General features: G+C 34.4%; 1 protein-coding gene across 1 annotated transcript in view; it reads right to left on the bottom strand.

Moving 5' to 3' along the window:
• Positions 1–23,411, bottom strand: part of LOC149415391 (UDP-glucosyltransferase 2-like) — a 28,113-nt gene extending 4,702 nt beyond the window's left edge. The window contains exons 1-3 of the mRNA XM_089642323.1: positions 22,422–23,411; positions 13,818–14,040; positions 4,318–4,534 (exon numbers count right to left, since the gene is read on the bottom strand). Of these exons, the coding sequence (XP_089498449.1) occupies positions 4,318–4,534; positions 13,818–14,040; positions 22,422–23,255 (1,274 nt within the window). The 5' untranslated portion in view covers positions 23,256–23,411. The remainder of the gene's footprint in view (positions 1–4,317; positions 4,535–13,817; positions 14,041–22,421) is intronic.
• Between the last annotated feature and the right edge of the window lie 217 nt (positions 23,412–23,628).

The following is a 23,628-nucleotide window of genomic DNA, read 5'->3' as shown; positions in this document are numbered from 1 at the left end:
ACACATAAGCACAAACCCAAGGTTGAAATTTACAAGTAGGTAATTAAGGTAAGATAAACCCACTAATACATTGGTAAAAAATGATAATGCTCGATTATAAAAAACATGGGATAGGAAAGGAGAGCGAAAAAAACATGACAAAATACAACACGAAAAGAATTATTAAGGACCTTACTAATTAAACATGTTTTAAATTTTACACGACTCTTAGGCTGATTTTAGTGTCACGCCGACCGCACGCGCACCGTCGGCGCTGATGGTCGAGATATATGAACTTCTAGGAAGCGTTTTTGAATGACGCGTAGCTATCAGCGCGCAAGGTGGTCAGCGCTGATGGCTACGCGGCCGTACGCGTCGCGCGTCGGCGCCGCGTAGCTGTCGGCGCTGACGATCGCACGAGCGCCTCTGCTTTCAGCGAGCGTTCTAGTGTCGAGCGGAACAGATGTCATCGCGTGTACAGTTATGGCGAATCGCGAAGTTATTGACATTCAAAAGTAATTAAAGAATTAGCTTTCGTCAGCCCTCAAAGTGCCATATAACAAGACAAAGTCTCCAGCAACGGCTCTCTGCTCAATCAATGGATGAACATTGAGTCTTCGTCGTCGCCGGTTTTATTTTTTGGGATAGGTAGTACAAAGCAGCAATAACTAATACACTCCGCATTTTGGTCTTCGACTGTACATTGAGGCGGTCAGTACGATACTGAAACGAGCCACGCTGAGCCTCAGCGCTGACGAACTACGCGCTGATCTATGAGCGCTGACGGTGAGCGTGACACTAAAATCAGCCTTAAACAACCATGAATTGTCGGCAATTTGTTGTATATAACTTTTGTAAAATTTAAAACACATTGCTTAGTATAGGAGTAATTGTCGAACTCGATGAATTGTTTGTCTAGGTTTATTATGGCAACAGCTTGGTGAAAGAAGCTAGTAGAGGACGTCACGGTCTTCTAGATGCGAATCGAATATGGCAGAGAAAAAAAAGAAGTTTTGGTACTTTATACGACCCAAATCCAGACACCAGCTTATTATAAAAGTACATGGTTTAATAATACGGCTATTACATACTTATCATAGCAATTAATGTTATCTACAACAGTGGAAAAATAGTACAGCAAGGTCAAAGATTTTTGATTAAGTAAACTTCTTAAAGATAAAACTTATCAGGCAGGCATAAAACTTCTATGAAAATGCAGAAGAACAAATTAATATAATATGATGGATTGTGTAATATTTATAGCATGAAATTATTACATTAATTAGTAATATTGGTTAAACTGGGAATTATTGATTCTCTTTGTTTGTTTTTTAATAGTTGATTTCGGCCCCATCCGGTATGTTTACTATAAAAAAACTAGGATGAGAAAACCCGATGTTGCGTAATCGTTTATTTATGTGGTGGGTTTATATCGTGCGTTTTATTAATGTTTTAAATCTATTTTACAGGGATGGCAAAACACTTACTAAAAGAGTGTTCAGGAAAAAAACACAATAAAGCCATTATGTTACAGCATACATCACTATTTAACTAATAATGCCATCTATGCAAGGATCATTCACATTGCGAATAAATGATTAATAGGTACTACACAGTACCCACACTATTGATTGGATGCCTATCATTCGTTGTTTTCTTAAGACTAGGTTATTACTCGGGTTTAAGGCGATGCCATACGTAGTAATGCAAAATCATGTGTTTTTAGTTTGAAAATTTGGTCGCCTAGAAATGTTTCAGATGCTTTAATAAAATACTGCGAGAAGAATAAATCTTGGCCTTTGAAATAATCGAGTATTTTTTAGATAAGTTTTTTATAAGCCCAGAAAAAAATAATGTAAAGGCCTATGAAAACTGCTTTAAAGTTCAAAATCTCCTACTTAAGAACCCATTTTCGGTTATGATTTTATTGTATAATGTGTCAATTTAAGTTATTTATAAAATGATAGAAAAAAAATTAAATATTTATGCATGAACATCCACAAAATAAAATAAAAGGCACTTTTTGGCAATGTTTTTTTCTTGCATAAATCAAAACAGGCGGATGGTGTTAAGCGCGAATTTAAACCTTATCGCCATCTACGTAAGGGTTCTTATTGAAAGCGGCTTAATTTAAAATATTACACGACGTAGTGCATCGCCTTAAGGCAAAACGATGCATAGTATGTTTGTCCGGATTTATTGAAAACAGCTGGGCGAAAGAAGCCAGTAATAATAAGAATATCCAAAAAAGTATTTCCGCTTGACATTCAACTTCAAATAGATACGCTGTTATTTAACGTATGCCAAAAATTAATACTGTTGAAAGCTAAAGAAAGTCTATTTCACATTTTAGTATTATGCACGGTTATAATACGCAATAATTTTTTTCTACGCAAATATACCTAAAGTTTTTAAAATCGGAGATCAATGTCTTGTTTTAACTTAATTTTAATAACCACTTTACCGATTTTTGCGTTTTATAGCAGTGCTCCGCAACCTTTTCTCACCTAAGACACACTAAAATTCTTCCTGGAATTCCGCGGCACACCAAAAGCTAAAATATATAGGTATTAAATTGGTACACAATTTTCATGTTTTTTTATTTGAAAAGAATACATACATATAACTATAACATTAATTATTTAATAATTATTATAAAATAAAAATAAATTAATGTGATACCTGCGCGTGTTTCAATGAACACAAAAGTTTTATATTCGGCTCGATTTTTGACAGCACGTCTTTTAAGCATGACCGCTTATCATTTTTAATTAATACAAATATTGAAAAACTTTGCTCACTTAAATATGTCGTTGAAAATGGAAGTCGTGCTAAGATTGCTGTGTCGAAAATGCGAGGATATTCGTATAGAATAATTTAAATCCAGAAAACATCTAATGGAACTTCGGAGAAGTGAAGTTTTAAAATCGTGTCATTATATAAATCTGTAAATTCCTCTCGAATTATATATAGAGGCAGTGCTTCCGTAAAATTTATTGCATTGGTTTCAAAAGGATTTGGAATCCAATCTTATTGTTCCGTATTAATGGAACAAAAATAAATATCAAATTTGTGCTGAAGCATACTTAAATGTTGTTGGGCCAGATCCACAATTAATTGTTTGTTTTCAATTGTACTTTGGTTGATCTTTCGGTACATTTCCAAACATCCTTTTTGCAACTCTTTCTGGGAAAGTTCGAGTTTTTTTTTCAGCCCTCGTAATTTGTCGGAGCTCGTCAATATATTCTCATTTGGACATTGCATTTTTTATTGAGTTCATTCAAATGCTCGAATATATCAGCCATATATGCAAGTTTAATAAATCAGTAATCATCATCTAGGCGCTGATATAAGTTTGTGCATATTTTGATTTAAAAGAAACTCACGCAACTCGTGACGAAGCTCAAACAATCTAGCCAAAACTTTGCCTCGGGATAGCCAACGATTTTCAGTATAAACCAATAGGGATTCATATTCGGCTCCCATTTCAGTACAGAATATTCCAAAGATTCTATACTACATTTTGAAAAAGAGACAATATTATGAAAAATATTTTTTCATTGTGTATTAAATACATAATGAAATATTGTAAAATGTCAAATACATTGAATTTGACCGCGGCACATCTGTATCTGGATTACGGCACACCAGTGTGCCACGGCACACCGGTTGCGGACCACTATTTTATAGAACTACTAGCTGTACCCGCCATGCGTTGTTTTGGCTCCTTCCAGAACTATCAAGAGCATTCTCGCCGGAACCTTCTAGACTCACCAAAACACTCCGCCACTCAGTTTGGAACCTTATAAAACCTTCTTGAACTTTCTCCTTCCAGAACCTTCTAGAGCATTCGCAAACCTTCACGAACTTTCTGGAACCTTCCAGACTCACCAACATAGTCGGCGGGCCCATTCTGAAATAATCCGAAGCATTTGCGGCCTTACCATAACAAAGCACATTTTCGTCACCCACTCCCACCCACGCTCAACCATCCGCACCAAACTCTCTTACTTTCGATGTGACACTGAGGAATATCTACCACCATAACCACCGGAGGGTGGCAGTGGCTGGTTGTGCAGTTTGACGAATTGGGAGGGTCGGGAAACACGGGTTTATAATATATATTAGATTTGATTACACGGGAGTATCTATAGTAAAGTTTTAAATGAAAAGAGAAAGAAAGCTAGGTGTTCTCTCTTTCTAAATTTGTTTTTACTATATATGTCTGACCACAGTAGAAAAGGAAATAGAACTAGTTTTATGAGGACATGTCACTTAGTGATAGATAAAGCACTATGTGACACGAGTAATTTTAATAGATCATAATATTCTACTCACTTGGCATCTAAGAGTCGGTGCAAGGCAGTCAGAACGCTTTCCTTAGTGATTTCCCTGAAGTTCAATACCGTTCCAAGGCCGCTCTCTTCAGCTGCCGCGGCATTGGCAAACTGATCTCCGTAAAGTGGAATGCAGAGAATAGGGACGCCACAATGTACTGCTTCTGTCGTGCTCAGCATTCCGGCGTGTGTGATAAACACCTTCACGTTTTTGTGATCTGAAAAAATAGCAACAGAAGAGCATTATGAGATATTTATGATTGTAAACTATTCAACGACTATGTGCCAAGATAGAATTGCGTGGCGGTCATTCCTCCAGGTCTACCTCTATTGATAGAGCTACACAATTAAAGGCGCTAATGCGTTCTAATACTATCTCATCATAACACGTTCCATTATTAGGACGCGATATACGTTTTGCAATTGGAGGTAAAAAAGTGAAACCTAATTTTTTGCTTCATGTCTCATCTAAATATATTCTCTACATCAATTCCTCTGGCCCATACCATAATAATTTATTTTTTTTATGTTTGACAGATGCTTATCTGATAGTATTATTGTCCCAGCGTCTGGACGATGTAGGCCCTCTGATTGGTCAAATTAAAATTCTGTAATTCTGATAAATTCTGCATAGGGGGTCTGCAGGCAAAAAATACCAATCTGCCCCTCAATTTTAAGCAACCGTAAGGTTCATTTCGGTTTGCAGGCGACTGGATACAAAAAAAAATAAGACATTAAAAATTAAGACACGATTTCATACTGAAAAAGAATCGCCACATGTAATACGATATTTCTTCAAAAATATCGTTTCTGCTCATACAATTTTTGGATAATATCGAAGAAAATATGTTTTAGAAAGTTCATAATCCATTGGATTAATTACATTACAGTGAAAATTATCCACAATTACGTGATTACGTTTGACGTTTGACGAAAAAAGCACGCGTTCATTCAAAATGGCCGATACGCACCGCGGCAATAGCTCCCGACAGAGCGCACCTCTGGCGGTGTAAAAACGAACCAAAAAACTGGCGCGAATATTTAAATATGCAAAATTACTTGACCATTGCGTTTCATCAGAAGATTTCTTCTGGAAGTTTATTTAAACTTTGCAATGGCATTTTATATTTTTGTTTATAATTTTTTTTTGCTTATTAATTATATCTGATTTTATATTGACATGTTTTCTAATTTCTAAAATTTCAAAATTATTTATTTGCGATGCTTTAATCCTGATTGTTTATTTATATCTTAAGAAATAGGGTAAAAATACCATTTGAAGAGAATATGTTTAATTTTTTTATTTAGTATTTCAACTATCAATTTATTAGAATAACCGTTATCAAATGTTATTTGTCTTATGAATATATTGTTTTATGGTTACATGCTATTTTTTTTTCAGGTCTTAAAATACTTTACACAGGATATTTTTTTTTTACGCAAATAAATAATTTAGAAATTTTAGAAATAAGAGAACATGTTTATAAAAGCAGATATAATTAACAAGAATTTTAATTAACTATCTTTTAAATATTTTCCCACTTAACTGGTCTTTCATATTGTAATTCCTAATTCTTATAAACCCAGCCTACTCTTACCCCTCCCCCCCTCCTTCCACTTCTTTTTTCCAATTGTAATCTATATTTAATTTTTGACTTCGGTGTATACTTCGTTCATGAAACATGTATTGGTTGTATATAATAAAGTGATTTTAAAAAAGTTATTTATTTTTTAATAAAATAAAGTTTAATCGGATAACATTATTTTATCTATTTCCGTTGTATATCAATGCATACGTACATAATAAAATGTAAACATTATATTTATTTATTAATTGGACAATTTGCATAGCGCCGCTTTTGTGAGATATCACCCCAGGGGCGCTATATTGTAATAATCTACCTTTTTATATAGATTTTTACTCTCCTGATGAAGGTCTATATATAATCTAACTTTAAACTTTATTAGATACAGTCACAGTTTTAGGTAAAGAATTACCACCAGTTGGAGTAAAATTCACACCTTTTAATTAAACCGACTGCTAAACTCATCGCACAATTACCTTCCTTTTATTCATAAACACGGGTACAATTAACCAATATGTAATAATCTATTATTTAAGTCAACTTTGTTATAACTATATTTAATTGTGACAAACTATACGATATTGATTCAACTTATAGACATTGACGGTTGTAACACATATTTAAGCACTGCAAGTCTCCTATGAGCTAATTATATTAGGTACGGTAACAGTTAATATCAGTTGTAGACAATAATAGTGTTTCATTTGAAATAATCCATCACAAATACGTAAAATTTCATTTATTTAAACAACTGTCATTCTTATTATGCGTAAATTTAGTATGTTATTATACATTAACTCCTTCCTGTTCCGTGTTTTAACCATATATACTGACCCTCTCTCTGTGAATGACCTGATATCTATCTATTATGTAACTGTTGTTAATATCACTTAAAATGGGCGAATTCCAGGGAAGTGCCGCCCGCAGGGCCTAGCAGAAAAAAACCCGCGGAGCGGGTGTTTTAACTGCTAGTATGAATTAGTAGAGTGAAGATATACGATACTGAAAACATGCGCGTTGTTCACTGAATTGGGTCCAGTGGACATACTTTGTGGGCCGTTCATGTACATATTCAATGAATAGTTATCGTTACCATAAGCGGTGCTACATTTTTTATTCGATTAGGGTATAACGTGGCTTGTATTTTTATAATGTCATTGGAAATATTTTGTTATTTTATAGTTTACAAACATTTAATGAGATTTTTTTGTTCTTTTGAAAGGAAAATTGTGCCAAACATTTGTACCCTTATAAAAATGTTTTTAAAAGTGATAATAATTTATATTTTTTTTTATATTTATATAAAATCACAGTTATGCTTCACAAATATTACAACTACAATATTCCGTGATTTTTCATGGGTCTGCGCGCATATTAAATAAATTTACAAGCGGGAATTACATTTATCTACAGTTTTAAAATGGGAAAATAAAGCAATTTATCATTAAATTTATTTTTTTTTAAATTGCGTGGAATACCGACATAAAAAAGGCTGTTGATTTTTAATAGGGTTTTATACAAAAATAATCATAAAAATTGGATGCGTTGTTTTAAAATTACTAGAAGGAATGTTTGCAGAATTGTACGTAGATACTGTTAAGTGTTATATAAATTTTATGTTATGAAATCATTTTATTATTGAGTGAGGAATACGATAGCAATATATATTCTGTAAGTTGTACTGTTTTTGCCGTAGGTAATGTTGAAACTTTGTCGAGTTTTCATTGTTACCCAAAACGACATAAAAAGTTTTTTTTTATTAACTTAAAAATTTTCAGTGCTTAAACATTATTGAATGCCATGATAATTTCATGAAGCGGAATCATAAATTTTATGGTTAACCCCAATTATTTTGATTGATCATCGTTTATAGTCAAGCAAATACATAAAAAGCGCAAGTTTTGAAGAGTTGCTTAGTGATCTGTTAGTATGATTTAACTAACGGCGTATACATCAAAACAATGTTGGTTATGGAGAGTCATGAAGGATTGGGTGTTAATTTTTTTTATAGATATATATGGTAAATTAAGATAGATTTTCGCCTCGTGCGCAAATGTTCTATAACACGATGTGTAGTTTCTAGCCATTCCGCCCTTGTCCTTATCGAGCCTTTTCATCCTGCTCCAATCATCTTCCACAGTCAGGCAACTTCTTCATCGGAATGTCTCTTGCTTGCTTCTACGGGGGGACCTATTTGGTCATGATTGTCGGTATCCTGGCATCCGGATTTGTGGCCAGAAGAAGAAGTGGCCAGCCTATCACAGTTTTTTGGAACACATGTTATATTTTTACGATGGTTTCACCATCGAAAGGGTATTTTCACAAAGTAAGGATACCGTATATACAGGGTTTTCCAATAAGAGGTGTTATTTTGATATTCAATCGTAAAAGATTAATGGTTTCGTTGCTTGTGTTGCATTTTCAACAAGACGTAGCGCCGTCTTGTTGAAAATAAACGTTGTCTAAATCAATACCATTCAATTTCGGCCACAAAAAATCATTAATCATCTCGCATCATAACGCAATCCATTCACCGTAACTGTTGCTCCAACCTCAGTTTCGAAAAAGTAAGGTCCAATGACTCCGCCGGACCATAAACCGCACCAAAAAATCACACGTTGAGTAAAGAGGCTTTTCAACAATAACTTTTGGGTTTTCCGAGCCCCAGGTGCGACAATTTTGCTTGTTGACGAAGCCACCGAGGTGAAATGGGCCTCATCACTCAAGATGATTTGCATTTGATTCACTCAAGTGAATTTTAATAATTTAAATGCGTTGTTGAAGCGTGTATCGTTCCATTTTTATTAATAGCGTAGTTTTTATTTGTCAAATGTTAAAAAATGACAGCTTCAAAAGTAACATCAACCAAAATAGCGGTCTATTCCAAATAACACCTCTTATTGGAAAACCCTGTACAAGTAAAGTCCCAACTGCAACAAGCTCCCTACCGTCTTGAGCCAGTGACACTATGGCATCCCCAATTGGGGTATGTTTTGAAGCTGAAGGTAGTGAGGAGGGAAAGGAGACGGGAAATAGGAAGGTGGGAAAGTACCTGGCTATTCAGACCTGATCACTCAACATGTCTAAAGCCATTTCAAGCAACGTTTCAATTCTGAATAGTGTTCTTACACCAGGGCGACACTGAGAGTATCTTCCACCCTGAAACGTGACGCAATATATTTATTTTCAAATGAATAAACTGTGAAATTCATAAAATAAAATTTACTTGTGCAGCCTGGATTGTAACCCGTGACCTTCGGCTTGCTAATCGAGAGCCTTACCCCTCAACCACGGAGGCCTGATTCTCTGATTTATCGTATTGAATTTTTTAATATTTTATTCGTAGATAAAATTATCTAAAACCGCACATTCCTTAACCAAATTACTCACCAAGAATGGTTATTCAAAGATTGGCCGGCGTCATGTCACAAACGCCATCCGTATAAACCAAAGATATTAGAAGAACGAGATATGCTATGTTGGCCGCCGGACCGTAGCCGGAGTACTACCTAATTAGGGTACTTTGAACGGTATCGGGACGTGTACGCACAGAAATCTGTTCTATGTATTAGTGCGGATACCTTAGCGCAAGCGAAGGTGTGCAGTAGTATTGGTGAACAAAACCGGCGACACTAGGCAAAACAATTCCACTCAGTACGAACTGCGCATAGCACATCTCGTTCTTCTAATATCTTTGGTATAAACAAAACAAACATTTTGAAATAGTAAAAGAAAATTAAAATTCGTTAGCATAAAATAAAATGCTTTTTTTCGATGTAAATAACATGGAAAATACCCAATCAGATTCTCGTGTTAAAGGTTCCATTTTTCTAGAACGGATCTCAGATTATAATAATGGCTTAATGTTCTATAAAACTGTTCGAAAAACTCACTCGCAAATATGTAGATATACATTTTTAAACATTATTAATAAAAAGTTACCGGCAAAAATAAATTGGCTTGATAAATAAAATATTGCCATCTGCGGGACGTCGCTTAAAGGATGAACACGGTATGCCGTTGGTAGCGTCCAACAGGAACAGATGAGTTCAAGGCTACCTATTGACGAGATAAACAACTTGGTGAAAACATGTGCCAAAGCAAAGCATGTGACTGAAAGGAGCGGAAGGCGCTTGGGTGGCCTTCGCTCAGAATTGCCAAAGAAATTGATTCATTTGAAAAGGCAAAGGCAAAAACGTAAATACCATTTCGATGGCCTAGCGCACACATGTGATAAGTGCACTTTAAAAATTAATGCATAAGGATACACGAGTGTAATTATAAACGAATTCTAAGCAGAATTCTTGCCTGAACAGACTATGCAATAATTACGATAGCGTATTTTCCAAGGTTGATATTTTCAGTTGCGAACTAGAACAAGAGGTCCATAAAATAATATTTCTCTGATGGTTTGTGAATAATGTTTATGTCTCTATTGTTTATATCTCTATTACCATTTGATTTATATCTACAACCTCTCTCCATGGCTATAAATGTATTGGTTTTGTTAATTTTTCGTTTTATATAATCTTTTGTTTTGTATAAATTTTTTAATTCATAACCCTTTCTTACAAATTTAAATAACTTATTCCATATCATGCTGTCTCAGTTTAAGTCACAAGGAGGAAATCCACAATTGGTTTTATTTTACTATATATGTAGAAACTGATTAAATGTAAACTGTCGATTTCAGGAAAATGAATAAATAAATAAAGATGTAAAGCAATATAATTAATGTGAATATCCGCTTTTTATGCATTCTAGTTTAAATAAGTAGATAATGTAAATTTCACACGAAACATCTATTTACGGAGTAAGTAACCTCGATAAAGGGTTACTTCACTAAACACGTAATTGTTTTTCCCAACTGCACTTAACACTTGTGCGGGCTAGGCCATCGATTGCATCGCTTAGGTATTTGTGAAGCGTATATATACAGGAACATCAGCTTCTAAATTAGTAGTTCTGTGAAGAGTAGACATTAAGTGAAGAATATTATAATAGTTGTTTTGGAATAGATATAATTATAAAATTATAATTGGAAAATTTTATAGCTAAAGAAAATATACTTTAAAAAAGTATGTTCTTGATTTCCTCTTATTTGATTCCAAAATTTCTTGTAAAATATTTGGTTGATTTAAAAAAAAAAGAAAAATCACTTGAAAAACAATCAATAAAGGGCGTTGAAGTAGTACTTACGAACCTAAATACCTTACTACTTAATTAAGAACCATGTTTCATTTTATGTATTTTTTCAAATTTTCTTCAGCCAAGTAGGTATCATAATATTGAAAAAACTGCAAATGAGAAGGTAAAAAAAAGCACGACGATTTCATATTTGATGAAATGATCTTTTCAGAACCGTTAACACGGCCACTATCTTGAACCGGAAGCGGAACGTACAAACAAATTTACAGACAGAGGAAATAAACGGTTAAGTTAAAACATTAGTTTGCTTTTTAATACTGGCTCCACTACTCTGTGATTCGAGTAATCTGTGAAAACTTATCTCGCGATATGCCATTATTATCTGGTCTACACTGTTAACCTCCGATCGCCAGCCTGAAAACGGCGGCCTTGAGATAAAACATTTTCCCCAGGTCCTGTGTCATCTTTAAGGATGCCTTAAGGAGAGTTTTTTTGGGGAAAGGTATGAGTGAACCTGGACCTTTAAGATACCTATGTTGTAGAAAGCAAGCCGGCGTATTTTGTCGTATTTTTAAACTTGTATTTCATGTATATCATAAGGAAACTAATATTTATGTTCATCGTCAAATAAATATTGTATTATTATTCAGATTGATTCTTATTCAAGTTTATCTCAATATATCGTAAGTAACCTAATATTCATGTCCATCGTCAAATTCATATCGTATTATTATTCAGATTGATTCTTATATAAGTATATCTCATATATATATCATAAATGACTTAATATTTATGTCCATCGTCAAATTCACATTGTATTATTATTCAGATTGATTCTTATACAAGAGTAGTGCGTTTCGAAATATTAGGTAGACAGTTACGTTTCTCTTGTTTTGAAGGTGAGGTTTGCAAAACTTCATCAATATCGGAATAAAACTCTAGATTTATATTTAAAAAAATCACATCCACACTCGTCTGATAGCTAAGTAGATTGATATATAGAATATCATATTATTTTCTATTTTTTAGTATGGAAACAGTTTTGGATTTTATTGTGAATTTGATTTACGGTTAATTTACGTGTAATAGAACACGTCACATCCATAAATATGTATTTTATGTATATACTTATTTAATTTAAAAATAAAATAACATTATCCACTTGAATATGGTACAACGAACTTATCTATTTTAGAAGTTGGTATATAGTTTACGGGTTACGTGTGAATTCTAGTTGCCATTATGCTTGCCAGGTTGCCTTCATTACTAACGAGACATCAATAATAATAATATTTTCATGATTTTTATAGCGCTGTTTTTGTGAAAAATCACTTCAATGGCGCAGTACAAATATACCACTAATTTCTACAATTATCTATCTTAAGACAAACTATTATCCACTTATTGCTAAAATATAGCATCCACCGGTTGGTTGTTCGCTAATACAAAACTATATGAGCAATGCAATGCGTTAGAATGTACATCTACGTATGAATTTAGATATCAAATGATATTGAAATATGTGGGATTAAACCTTTCTCTTCAAACTGTACATACATTTAGAGCATATTTATCTGATTATTCATGATTTGTTGTATTGTTATGTGTCCCCCATCTGAATAATTATATAATCTTATATATTTATCTTATCGTATGCTATCCCACAAAATCAGCAGAAACAATATGATAATACAATAATGACTGCTTTTCGTTCAATGTACGATTTTTTTTGCGAATATAGGTATAATAGATGGCGTTAGTTAATTTATTTTCATAAAATACGTTTGTTGCTTTGCAATGTTAAAACGAACGTACTATCTACTATCTATGATTCACTGTACAACTTTTATTCAATAAATGTTGTTTGTTTTAAAATATTTTACACAATTTTTTAAAGTGCATTCATTGTAGGCGCCCTTGAAGCGATTTCTCACGAAAACGGCGCTATATAAATTAGCCAAATATTAAATATTACTACGCAGTAAGCCGATTTAAAATATACCCTTGCAACTGATCTCAGTTATAAGTTTGGTATTCAAGCGATAGATGGCACTAGTCATAAAGCTTACTCCAGAGTCCGACAGATGTTGCTAGAGTATAGCAATTGCTGTGGGATATTATTGACAGACAACAAGCTTCTAGAAAGAGAGAATTACCAATCCTCGGGTAATGAACAGTGTAGCTAAATCCAGACTTATTAATTATTATGTAAATAAACATAATTATATTAAAAGAACCTTTTACTTTATCAAAGAGTTCCCAACACAAAAATCTACAAGTAAAGCAGAGATATAACAGTTATGTAATGCCACGAATGAACCGGAGAAAAAACTGCGAGCCAAACCACAAATTATGAGAAAGGAACCAAGCAACCGAAAGCGGCGTTTCGCGCCATTTGCGGTTGCTTCGTTCTTTTCTTAAATTATAAAAATATTAAAAAAAGGTGACCTGAAAATTAATCGGCCTTCGTGGTCAAGAGTTTCGTCTTCGAGTATGAATCCTAAAGTAGCGGGTTCAAGTCCCAGCGTGTTCTTATACTCCCTATTCAATTATTATTTTTGTTATTTCACAACTAATTTAATATAATGCAGTAAATTTGCTGCATGTTCAAGGGTGGAAGATATTCTCAATGTCATCCTGGTGACTTAAATGTCTTTCGCCGTGTTTAGTGACAAGATCTGATATCCAGGTAATTTTCCACCTTCCTATTCCCTATCTCCTTATTGGGGTAACTGTGCGATATCTTTTCACATAAAAAAAATCTTACTTAGTACATCAAACTGAGGAAGCCACTTCCGGATTTCCACATTGTCTGGTTTCCCTGGCATGCTATCATTTTCCCACTTCCACAGGACTCTCTGGGGAAGCGAGGCAAAGGCATCCTGGAAGGCTTTTAGCTTCTGGTCAGAAAGGGAGCTGGCTTTTATCATGGAGCCAAAGCTGAAGTAGATGACTCCGTGTGGCGAGTCTTCAATGTATTGTTGAAGATCCTAGAAAAAAAGTACAAAATATATCTGTGTTGCATATACGCTAAAACATGTTTTATTTAATTTGTTATGTTTTATAGGTTCCATGACAAACCAGAATATTTATAAGAAGCGTAAAGGAAAAATCATTCATGTTTGCTTTTTCAGATATCATTATAATGACGGGTGTTTCGCCTTCTGAAGGCATCGTAAAACCGTGCCAAAGCCTCTGAAAGATAATATAATGTATTCATATTGATTTATGTAGATACCCATATGTTTGTAAGAATATATGTATGCGAATATCGCGCTTGCTTCCCAGACTACTTGCCGGACCCTGTAGAACTATGGCATGTCCAATTGTAGTACGTGTTGAAGATGAATAGAGTGGTCCAGGAAAGAGGAAGTGGGGACGAGGAAGGTGAGGAAGAACCTGGATATTCTAATCTAGTCACCAAACATGACTAAATCCATTTCATCTAACGTTTAGATCCTGAATGGTGACCTGTCACCAGGGCGGTATTAAGAATATCTACCACTCCGAGATGGTAAGTGAAAAGAATTAAATTTATTTTTATTTACATCATTTCATTTTATTTACAACACTTCTACATCGTCAAAACAGAACAAAAGTTGTGGTTGGTATAAATATGTGTAATAATGTACACCTAGTAAAAAAAGGTTACCGGATAAAACAGAACAGTGACAAAATGTAACATGAAAATATAATAGGTCTATTTAGGTTAGGTTAGGTTTTTTTTCTTCCTTATTTGATCACTTTTTTCATTTTAATATTGTGTCACTCTTCTGTTTTGTTATGGAACTATATGAAAGATTGTTATCCAGTAAAACGATTTGATTTGTATTGCAAAAGATATAAAAAGTGGCTTCACCGAGTTAATTGTTTTGTGATGCATACAAATTATATGTTCAATCGTTCTCCGTATGTATTTTGATAATAGTTAATTTAATTAGAATACATAAATAATACAGTTTTATTCAAAAGGCAAACATAAATTTAATGTGCGAAAACGGAAAACCAGCTGTAAATTGGATAGATATAATTATTAAAAACGTACTCCAAATTTTACGGGTTTTTATTGTTGTCGATTAATTTATTTAATCATTGAATCGGGTGTGGGTACCGCCTCCCCGGAAACCATTTATTGGATAACCACCATCTCTGCCGTTGGTTGATCCAAGTAGTTTGATACGTTTAGAAGTCACATGCTACCCCTGCTAAGTCTAGAAGGGGTACCCGGGTTAATGGGGTGAGGTTTTTTTTGTCTTGGCCCACCTACTGCGTGGCGGGCCAGATCAGAAGAGACTAGTTGAGGGAGATCCTTTGAACTCTCTAGCAAGACTCTCTGGACCCACAGATTTGCACCGGAGGGATGGATTGGTAAGTTCGTCAATCTTGTACCTCTACTGACCCCTAGATCTCTTACTTTGAATGAGCAAATTGCCTGAAACCTTAATTTATATAATCTGAAGAATAGAGGTCAGTGTTGTCACTTTGATTGCGCACAAGGTCAACGTAATTAAGTTTTGTGTTGTGCTGGAATCGTGCCGGATTTTTTTTCTTTTTGCCTACGATTAAATTCAATTTTCTTCTTGGAACGAATTGAACATTAAATTTTATAGGTATTTCTTCGCGCATTTTATACAACAATTTCAAAAAGTTTATTCGTTTCCACATTGTTGTGGAAAATTAAACGAACCAACATGTGTCTTACCTCATTTTTTATTGAAAGATAATATTTGAAGGTTCCATTTTGGAAATAATTACTTTTTGAGATAAAAATATTCACATTGACGTTCAATATTCAGACAGAAAAATGGGCAAAAATATTGGAATGAAATTGGATATTTTTAGAATTATGAGCAACTTTTGTAATACCCTGCAATACAAACGTGCTTTGTATTACATTGGTTATCATTTGTTGTCTAAATTCATATGTAGATGTACATTCTAACGCATTGCATTGCTCATATAGTTTTGTACTAGCGATCAACGAACCGGTGGTTGCTATCTATTAGTCATAAGTGGATAATACTTTGTCTATTTGTATTACATTGGCAGCCGAGTGACAGAAATCGTAATCTGGGAATATTAGTCTTCCATTGAAAAGAAAAATGGATAATTCCCAGTGTAAGACAATAAATTTCTCTACATTTACCTAAATTCTTTCAAACAAAAATGTTTTACAATATTTAAATCAAGTCTGTATCGTTTTTACTTGAGGAAAGTAACCAACTACTAGTTTAAAGCTATATTGAAAAAAAAAATCAGCGACATGCAGTGTTTTAATTAAATTTGTTCCTGGGAAGAACTTGGTAAGGAAAAAACTTTGAATTAATCGATGTGCTATCATTTTGGGTTCAGCAAAGGTCAAACGTTGGAGAATTATTACCAAATTATTGTAAAATTAAAACTTTTATCTCGTAATGTCTTTATTATGAGTAGTGTTAATCATTTCTATAGATATTCAGAGAACTTGAGTTGAAAAAAAGGGTATTGTGCGAATGTGGTTTTGAATACCAAAAAAATTATGACGATTCAAGAAAACCCGTGCGTTTGAAGATCCTTTCATATAATTCCAACGAAATTCGTTTGTGGCAGTGGCGTTCTGTGATATTTTCGTCAATTTTCTAAAATTTTAGGACTAAAAAGTATGAAAAAAAACACCCGGAAAAAGTACAGGTGGCACCACCGGGACTAGAATAAGATATCTTTCGCTATCCGGGCGACTGACTGTTATAACTAATAAACCAAACTTTAAAACATTCACCAAAAAATTGTTTTATTAAATATTAATATCCCATAATAAAAATTCAGAATCATTAATTATATATGTCTCGGAATTAAAATACCCCAGTTGAACTGTTATTAAATTGATCAGTACCCACTAAAAATAACAAAAACCATAAAGATTTGTAGCGCACGACTAAACTGCGGCTAACCTATTGGTGGCGCCATGTACAGTACAGTATACACGCCCCTGGGTCGTTGGAATATCCTTTAACATTTTCTTTATGAGCTTTATATAATAAAACAAATAACCACAAAATAAGATGGCCCACAGTGCAAAGGTTAAATGGTCTTACAGGCATGGCTTTAGTTTTGGCGGAAAAGAATTCTGAGAAAATTGAGGATAGGTTTTCCGGTAAAGTTTCGCTTCAATACTGATTGGAATTACGTGACAAAATACAGAGAAACCTTCGGACTAAATATAGACGTTTTGATGGTGCGTATTTTTAAATTATGTTCATACGATGGATTGCTTGCACGAGAGTTTTTTTTCTGGAATTTTTTATGGCTCAGAAATATTGTAGATTAATGCTGCGGATAGAAAAAATGGCCTTAAAAATAACCTTTTAATTAATGGGTTACTTTTTATAATGCTCTCCATATATACTAGAAGTCAAGATTTATTTCAGTGCAGAAGTTCTGGGACTAACTACCATATGTATTTCTCACTGCACGGAATACTTATGTAGCGAAATAATTTTGCCGAATCAGTGGGCAATCTTTAATTTATAGTTAACAATTACAAAAGATTGATGGAAACCATTTATTGGGTGACTAACAGTTCTGCCATAGGTTACCCCAAGTGGTTCGCAACGTTTGGTGATTCAGCAGGGCTGCCCGGGTTCATCGGGTTGAGGTTTTTTCGGGATGCGGCGTGCCAGATCGAGAGAGGGAGAGGACCCATCGCATTGCGCCGCATTGGGAGGGATATATTCACTACTGAACACACTAATCCCTAGATTCCCACCCAACCGTCATACCCTTTACCTTTAGCGAAATTATTTTCTTCAGGGTATTTGGGGTTAGTGTAAATGAAATAAATATAAAATAATTATCGATTGGAAAAAAATATTTGTGTAGTTCTAAATTTAAAATCTAATTAGCTATTTTACAAATCTTTTCTTTAAAAAAATATTTATGTTCAAGTGATCTTGATGTTAGATAATAAAAAAAACTGTGCTATACAAATGAAATTTTATTATAGTTATGATCAAAGCTATATGTAGATTCTTTCCATTCAAATATTAAAAAAATACAAGCTATTACTAGCAATAAACACACTTGTTACGATCAAGATAACTAACTACGCTATCTTGCAAATAAGTAAGTGCTTTCAATGTACAAACAGTTGAAAGACAACAGAAAAAATACCTGTTTACATCCAAAAAAACTTCTTGGAAAAAATACGTGTATAGTATTGTGTAGGCATCGTACAGCCCATCCGTCAATATTACAGAATGATAGTGCGGATAATATGGCCTGAGCGGCGAATTACTACACTTTTATCAGTTTTTTAACCTGTGCAAAAAATTGCAATCGAAAAGAACGATCAATCAGAAAAGGCTATCAAAACTAAAATATTATTATTTACGATAGTGTCTTGTCGTTCTTGTTTCATTGATTGAAATAACGGACTGTTGTAAATTGTTTTTCAAAGTTATGGCTTTTATTTTTAGTAATAATGTGCGTATGTAGTCACTGAAGAGATAAACACCAGAAATGCCTTCCATATTGATTTTAATGGAAACCAATATCACCTCTGAATTAATACCCTTTGGTTTCTAGCCCAACCCGAGAAAATTAATAATATATACTTATAAAATATTGTTAATTTATTAAGAATCTCTTAGAATTATTTGTAGTACGGTTAAAAACAGGATTGCAGGTCTTTAACGAATGAATTTACAGGTTTGCTGATAAACTTTCAGGAAAACACGAATGTGTTATCGCGACGTCAAAAAACGACGTCTGAACTAGTTAATGAAAATTCTAATATTTCGCATTTCGTCATCATATTATAATATCAGGACATGAATACGTCTTCCAATAAAATTGGAAATGGTCTGTAGTCCAGTTTAATCAGATTTAATCTGTGTTCATGTTTTTTTTTATGCGGAGGTTTTTTAAAACATAATTTTTGCATTATAAAATCCCACCTTTTATATACTAAATACTGCACATTTTCGTATGATGCAGTATTTTCGCTAAAAAAACGTTAAACACCTTTGTCTCAAAATAACTAGTTATACAATAATTATATTTGAAAATAATTCATCATTATTTAACAAGCAATTTATGATCGGCCGCTTCTTAAGATCCGTAGATTATCATATATTGTAAAACCTAGATAGAAAAACCACTAACTTATTGTGCCAAAACAATTCAAGGCCAACTTCATTGTGTCAGAATCCAGCTTCGACCACCTTGACCGAGAAACGGAAGCGCAACTACATGCTGATTAAAAAAATGTTTTTCATTGTTTTAATTACTTCTTTCTGGCTTTTAGATTTTCAATCGCTGTAGTCAAATAACCAGTTAAGAGTTTATCCCATGGTTCCAAACACAATCATCATTGAATGATCTGAAGTGCTTTTCGTAAGTGAATTAGAATGGATTTGGTAGAGTTTTTATGTTTATTTAACCACAAGGTTCACTAGGAGGCTTGGCCTAAGACTGCGAATCAGGAAATAATGGTGCAAAAATATGACTCGTCATTCCAATCACCATCCTTGATACTTCAAAAAAGCAATTAGGATTTAATGTTATGATGGCCGGATCTACTTTGGGAACAGATGGAAAAGTGTAGCAGGGGAGAAATTACATATTTTATCGTGATTAACTTTAATAGGCAGTACCTTCTTACTATTCGCAATCAGTAATCTTTTTTCATATTAAGGCGATGCACAACGTCGTGTAATATTTTTAATTGAGCCGCTATCAATAACAACCCTTACGTAGATGGCGATAAGGTTTAAATTCCCGCTTAACACCATCTGCTGTTTTGATTTATGAAAGAAAAAAACATTGCCAAAAAGTGCCTTTTATTTTATTTTGTGCATGTTCAGGCATAAATATTTTTTTTTTTCGACCATTTTATAAATAACTTAATTTGCCACATTATACAATAAAATCATAAATGAAAATGGGTTCGTAAATAGGAGATTTTTTTTAAACTTTAAAGCAGTTTTCATAGGCCTTTACATTATTTTTTTCTGGGCTTATAAAAAGACTCATCTAAAAAATACTCGATTATTTCAAAGGCCAAGATGTATTCTACTCGCAGTATTTAATTAAAGCATCTGAAACATTTCTAGGCGACCAAATTTTCAAACCAAAAACACATGATTTTGCATTACTACGTATGGCATCGCCTTAACCCCAAACAGGAGGTCCCGAGGAAATCAATTTTGCTCAGGGCCTATGTCATCTTTGGGGGTGCTGTGTGGAGGGTATTTTTTTAAGGAAAGGAAAGAGAGAAAGTTTTGGGATGGTAAAGGGTATAAGGGTTGGGTGGGAATCTAGGGATAAGTGTGTTAATTTTTTTTTTAGTTAAATTCATATTATATTGAATATTAATCTATAAAGATGATGTAGCTAAAAATAATCCACCTTGTCTACAATATAGGTCAAGCGGGCTTTATTTTTATTTAAAAAAAATATAGTGTTAAAACTTTTTTTAACAACATTTTTGAAGATATAATATTACCATGTACTTGTAAATTCTCAAACAAATGCTGTGGTTTTTAAAATACGGCAAATTTTTTTTAAAAAATCTATTAAAAAATGACGACCTACGTCGTCGAGGGGTAAGCCTCTCGACTAGCAAGCTGGAGGTCGCGAATCCAAATTAAAATTAATTCGCAGTTGTAAGTGTTATTTTACAATCAACTCATTACAAAATAATATATAGGCCAGTTACAGCACATTCCATAGTGGAAGATACTCTCAGTGTCGCCCTAGTGTAAGACCACCATTCAGAATTGGAACGTTGCTTAAAACGGCTTTAGCCGTGTTCGGTGACCAGATCTGAATAGCTAGGTATTTCTCCTCTTTCCTCTTCCCCATCTTCTTCCCCACCCCACTACCTTCAGCTTCCCAATATAATCCGACTGGGGATGCTATAGTCTCACTGGCTCCAGACGGTTGGGAGAAGTTGGGACTCTTGTGCGGTTTCACATTTAAAAAAAATCTATCACCATCCAAGTGGCTCAATAGCTGATATACCATCTGCACGTAATACGTGTTGTTAAGTGAAGCACAAAAATAATAGCCCAGCTACACTACTCGCGAAGTTGATCGAAGTTGACCGAATACGATAGTGTGGGCACGAACTTCGCTTCGCTTCGGGCAACTTCGCTTCGCTTCGCCCGACTTCCGATTGTTGTCGGTAAATGCGCCCGAGTCAAAGGACTCGAAGCGTCACGGCATAAATAAACCAATCACTGACTGGTTGGACTGAGTTACTCGCGAAGTTGCACGAGTGTGTGGGCACGCACTTCGAACTTCGGCTAACTTCGTCGAGGACTTCGTCGAAGCGCCGAAGCGAGTAGTGTAGCGGCCGCTTTACATTTTAACTATTAGTGTTTGCTCTCCATGGTGCGTTTACCGTTATTATTTATAATGGCCGCGTTCCAAAAAACACGAATGAATCGCCGGCAGTGATTATAATATTTTAATTACAGGCAAGTGTGGTAATTATAATTATTATGTAGTTCGAGATACGTTATACACTATAAAATAGAGAGAATATAAACATTTTAATGTCATTTAAAAAAATGCTTTACATCTGTGATCTAATAACTATCTAGAAATCTAGATGGTAGATTATTTATATTCAAGAGTCTGTTAGTTTTATATTTCATTAGTTCAATAATTCGGTTTCGCTAGAGATCATTGAAAAAACTAAAAAAGGCTTTTCGTCGACATTTTTCGGCAGTATCTTTGTTTCGAAGCACTGTAGCTCTTGATGAAAAACACAGTGCAAGCTTAATACAATAAGGTTTATCCTGATATTGTAGTATGAAAAATCAGTGAAATTATCACGACGCAAAATCTCATTTTTTGTCAGTGTATGCTTTTGAATTCAATAAACATGATTTCTACTAAATGGGAAAGTGTTTGAAGTAAGTAATGACAGCTTCAAGTTTCAATCTCACGTTTGTTGAAAAATGGAAAACCGCGTTAATGATAAATGTTTTTATATTCACATGAGGTTGTTACCATTGCTCTTTATGTTCCTTCATGTGAACTTAAAATGTGAATGTGAAACGTAAGATTAGCGTTTGAAACCATAACCTTACAAAAAAACAGTGCTATGATTTACGATTCACAAATATGAGCATATATTTTTAAGAGCCGGCAATCGGCGTACAAGCTACAAAGACAAACTTAGCTAGTTGTAACAAAATGTAGGTATTGTTATTAAGAATGAATAGGTACGCCGACGGACTGACTGCCTAAAAGTGAAAGTTATAGTTAAAATCTAGGTGACTGAGAGTCTGTCCTTCATGGCCTCAATAGTCAATTAAGATAAGATTAGCTAATTTAGGAAAATAACAAAAATGTAGATGTGTATATTTGGTGTATCACTTACGTCAGGAAGTGTTTTATTGTTCTTTAAATAAAGCCCGCCAACTTCCTTGATGTTTGGTGCTTGAGCAAACGCCCCATGAAGAGGGAAGTAAGCATTTGTCATAATCATGCTGACGCTTTTGGTGAGGGTATCCAGCGATGGAACATCATCTCCAAGATATTTAGCTATTATCTTTTGAGTTGGAAGTGTGGATCTGAAATAGTACCCCAGCTTCATACAGGAGCAGATAGCCCATGAAGTAATCACTTCAAAGAAATCTGGTTTAGTTCCATAACCCAAATTGTGGCAAGGAACAAACGCTGGGTTAGAGCTGGCTCCTAGTCTGTCATGATGCCAGGGCATCAGAATATCAGAAGTAATGCCAATTGATGGAATACCCAGTTTATATACAATACCCAACAAGCAATCAGAATTGAACTGCTCGATCAGGGCAACATCAAACTTCTGTCCACTTTTAACAAGCTTTATAACTTCTTCGTTGGTTAATAAAACTTCACAGATTTCCTTTCCGAACTGATACAGGAACTCACTTTCAACTGCGACTTGCACCATGGCCAAGAGTTTAGGAATTGCTTCAAAATCTCTTAAATCTATTACATCTTCGGAATGTCCGGCTTCCGAAGTGAGGATGATGTCTTTCCGCGTTCCGTTTTGAGTTTTTGGCGGAAAGTGGCTGACTACTGTGACATCGTGACCCTTTTCGGCCAACGCGTTTACCAAGGGATCGATAACATAGTGATGGCTTTTCCCTGTGTAGGGAAACAACGCTAGAATTTTCAACGAATTGACACACGCGCAAAAGAGGACCAGAAAAATAGCCGTTCTAGTAATCATTTTCGCGGCGTAGCGAACACTGTCACACACCGAGCGTTATCAACACACTGAATAAATTTGAGATGTTTGTTTATGATCAGTAATCAATTCTTATCACGCCTAGGTCTAAAAATATAACAACCGACTACCGTTGGGGTTTTAGCGAAGACGCAAACCGCTTCGATATCAGTGGAAGACTGACTGTTTGGAGGTCGCAAGTTTGCGGTTGTGTAACGAATAAGCGACCAACCATTCGGCGCAGTCAGTCTCAATTAGGTACCTACCAACAGAAGTATTATTGCTGGGACGTATTGTAAAGCGGAGTCATTAAATTATTGTTTTTGCGGGTTGGTGGTTATGCAATCAATGTTATAATGGGCACTTAAGGAATCAA

This window comes from Hesperophylax consimilis, chromosome 18, assembly GCF_061612785.1.
Source record: "Hesperophylax consimilis isolate HC1 chromosome 18, BYU_Hcon_1.0, whole genome shotgun sequence".
Classification (NCBI taxonomy): Eukaryota; Metazoa; Arthropoda; class Insecta; order Trichoptera; family Limnephilidae; genus Hesperophylax; species Hesperophylax consimilis.
Note: the sequence above shows the minus strand (reverse complement) of the source record. Positions and strands in the feature narration are given on the sequence as shown.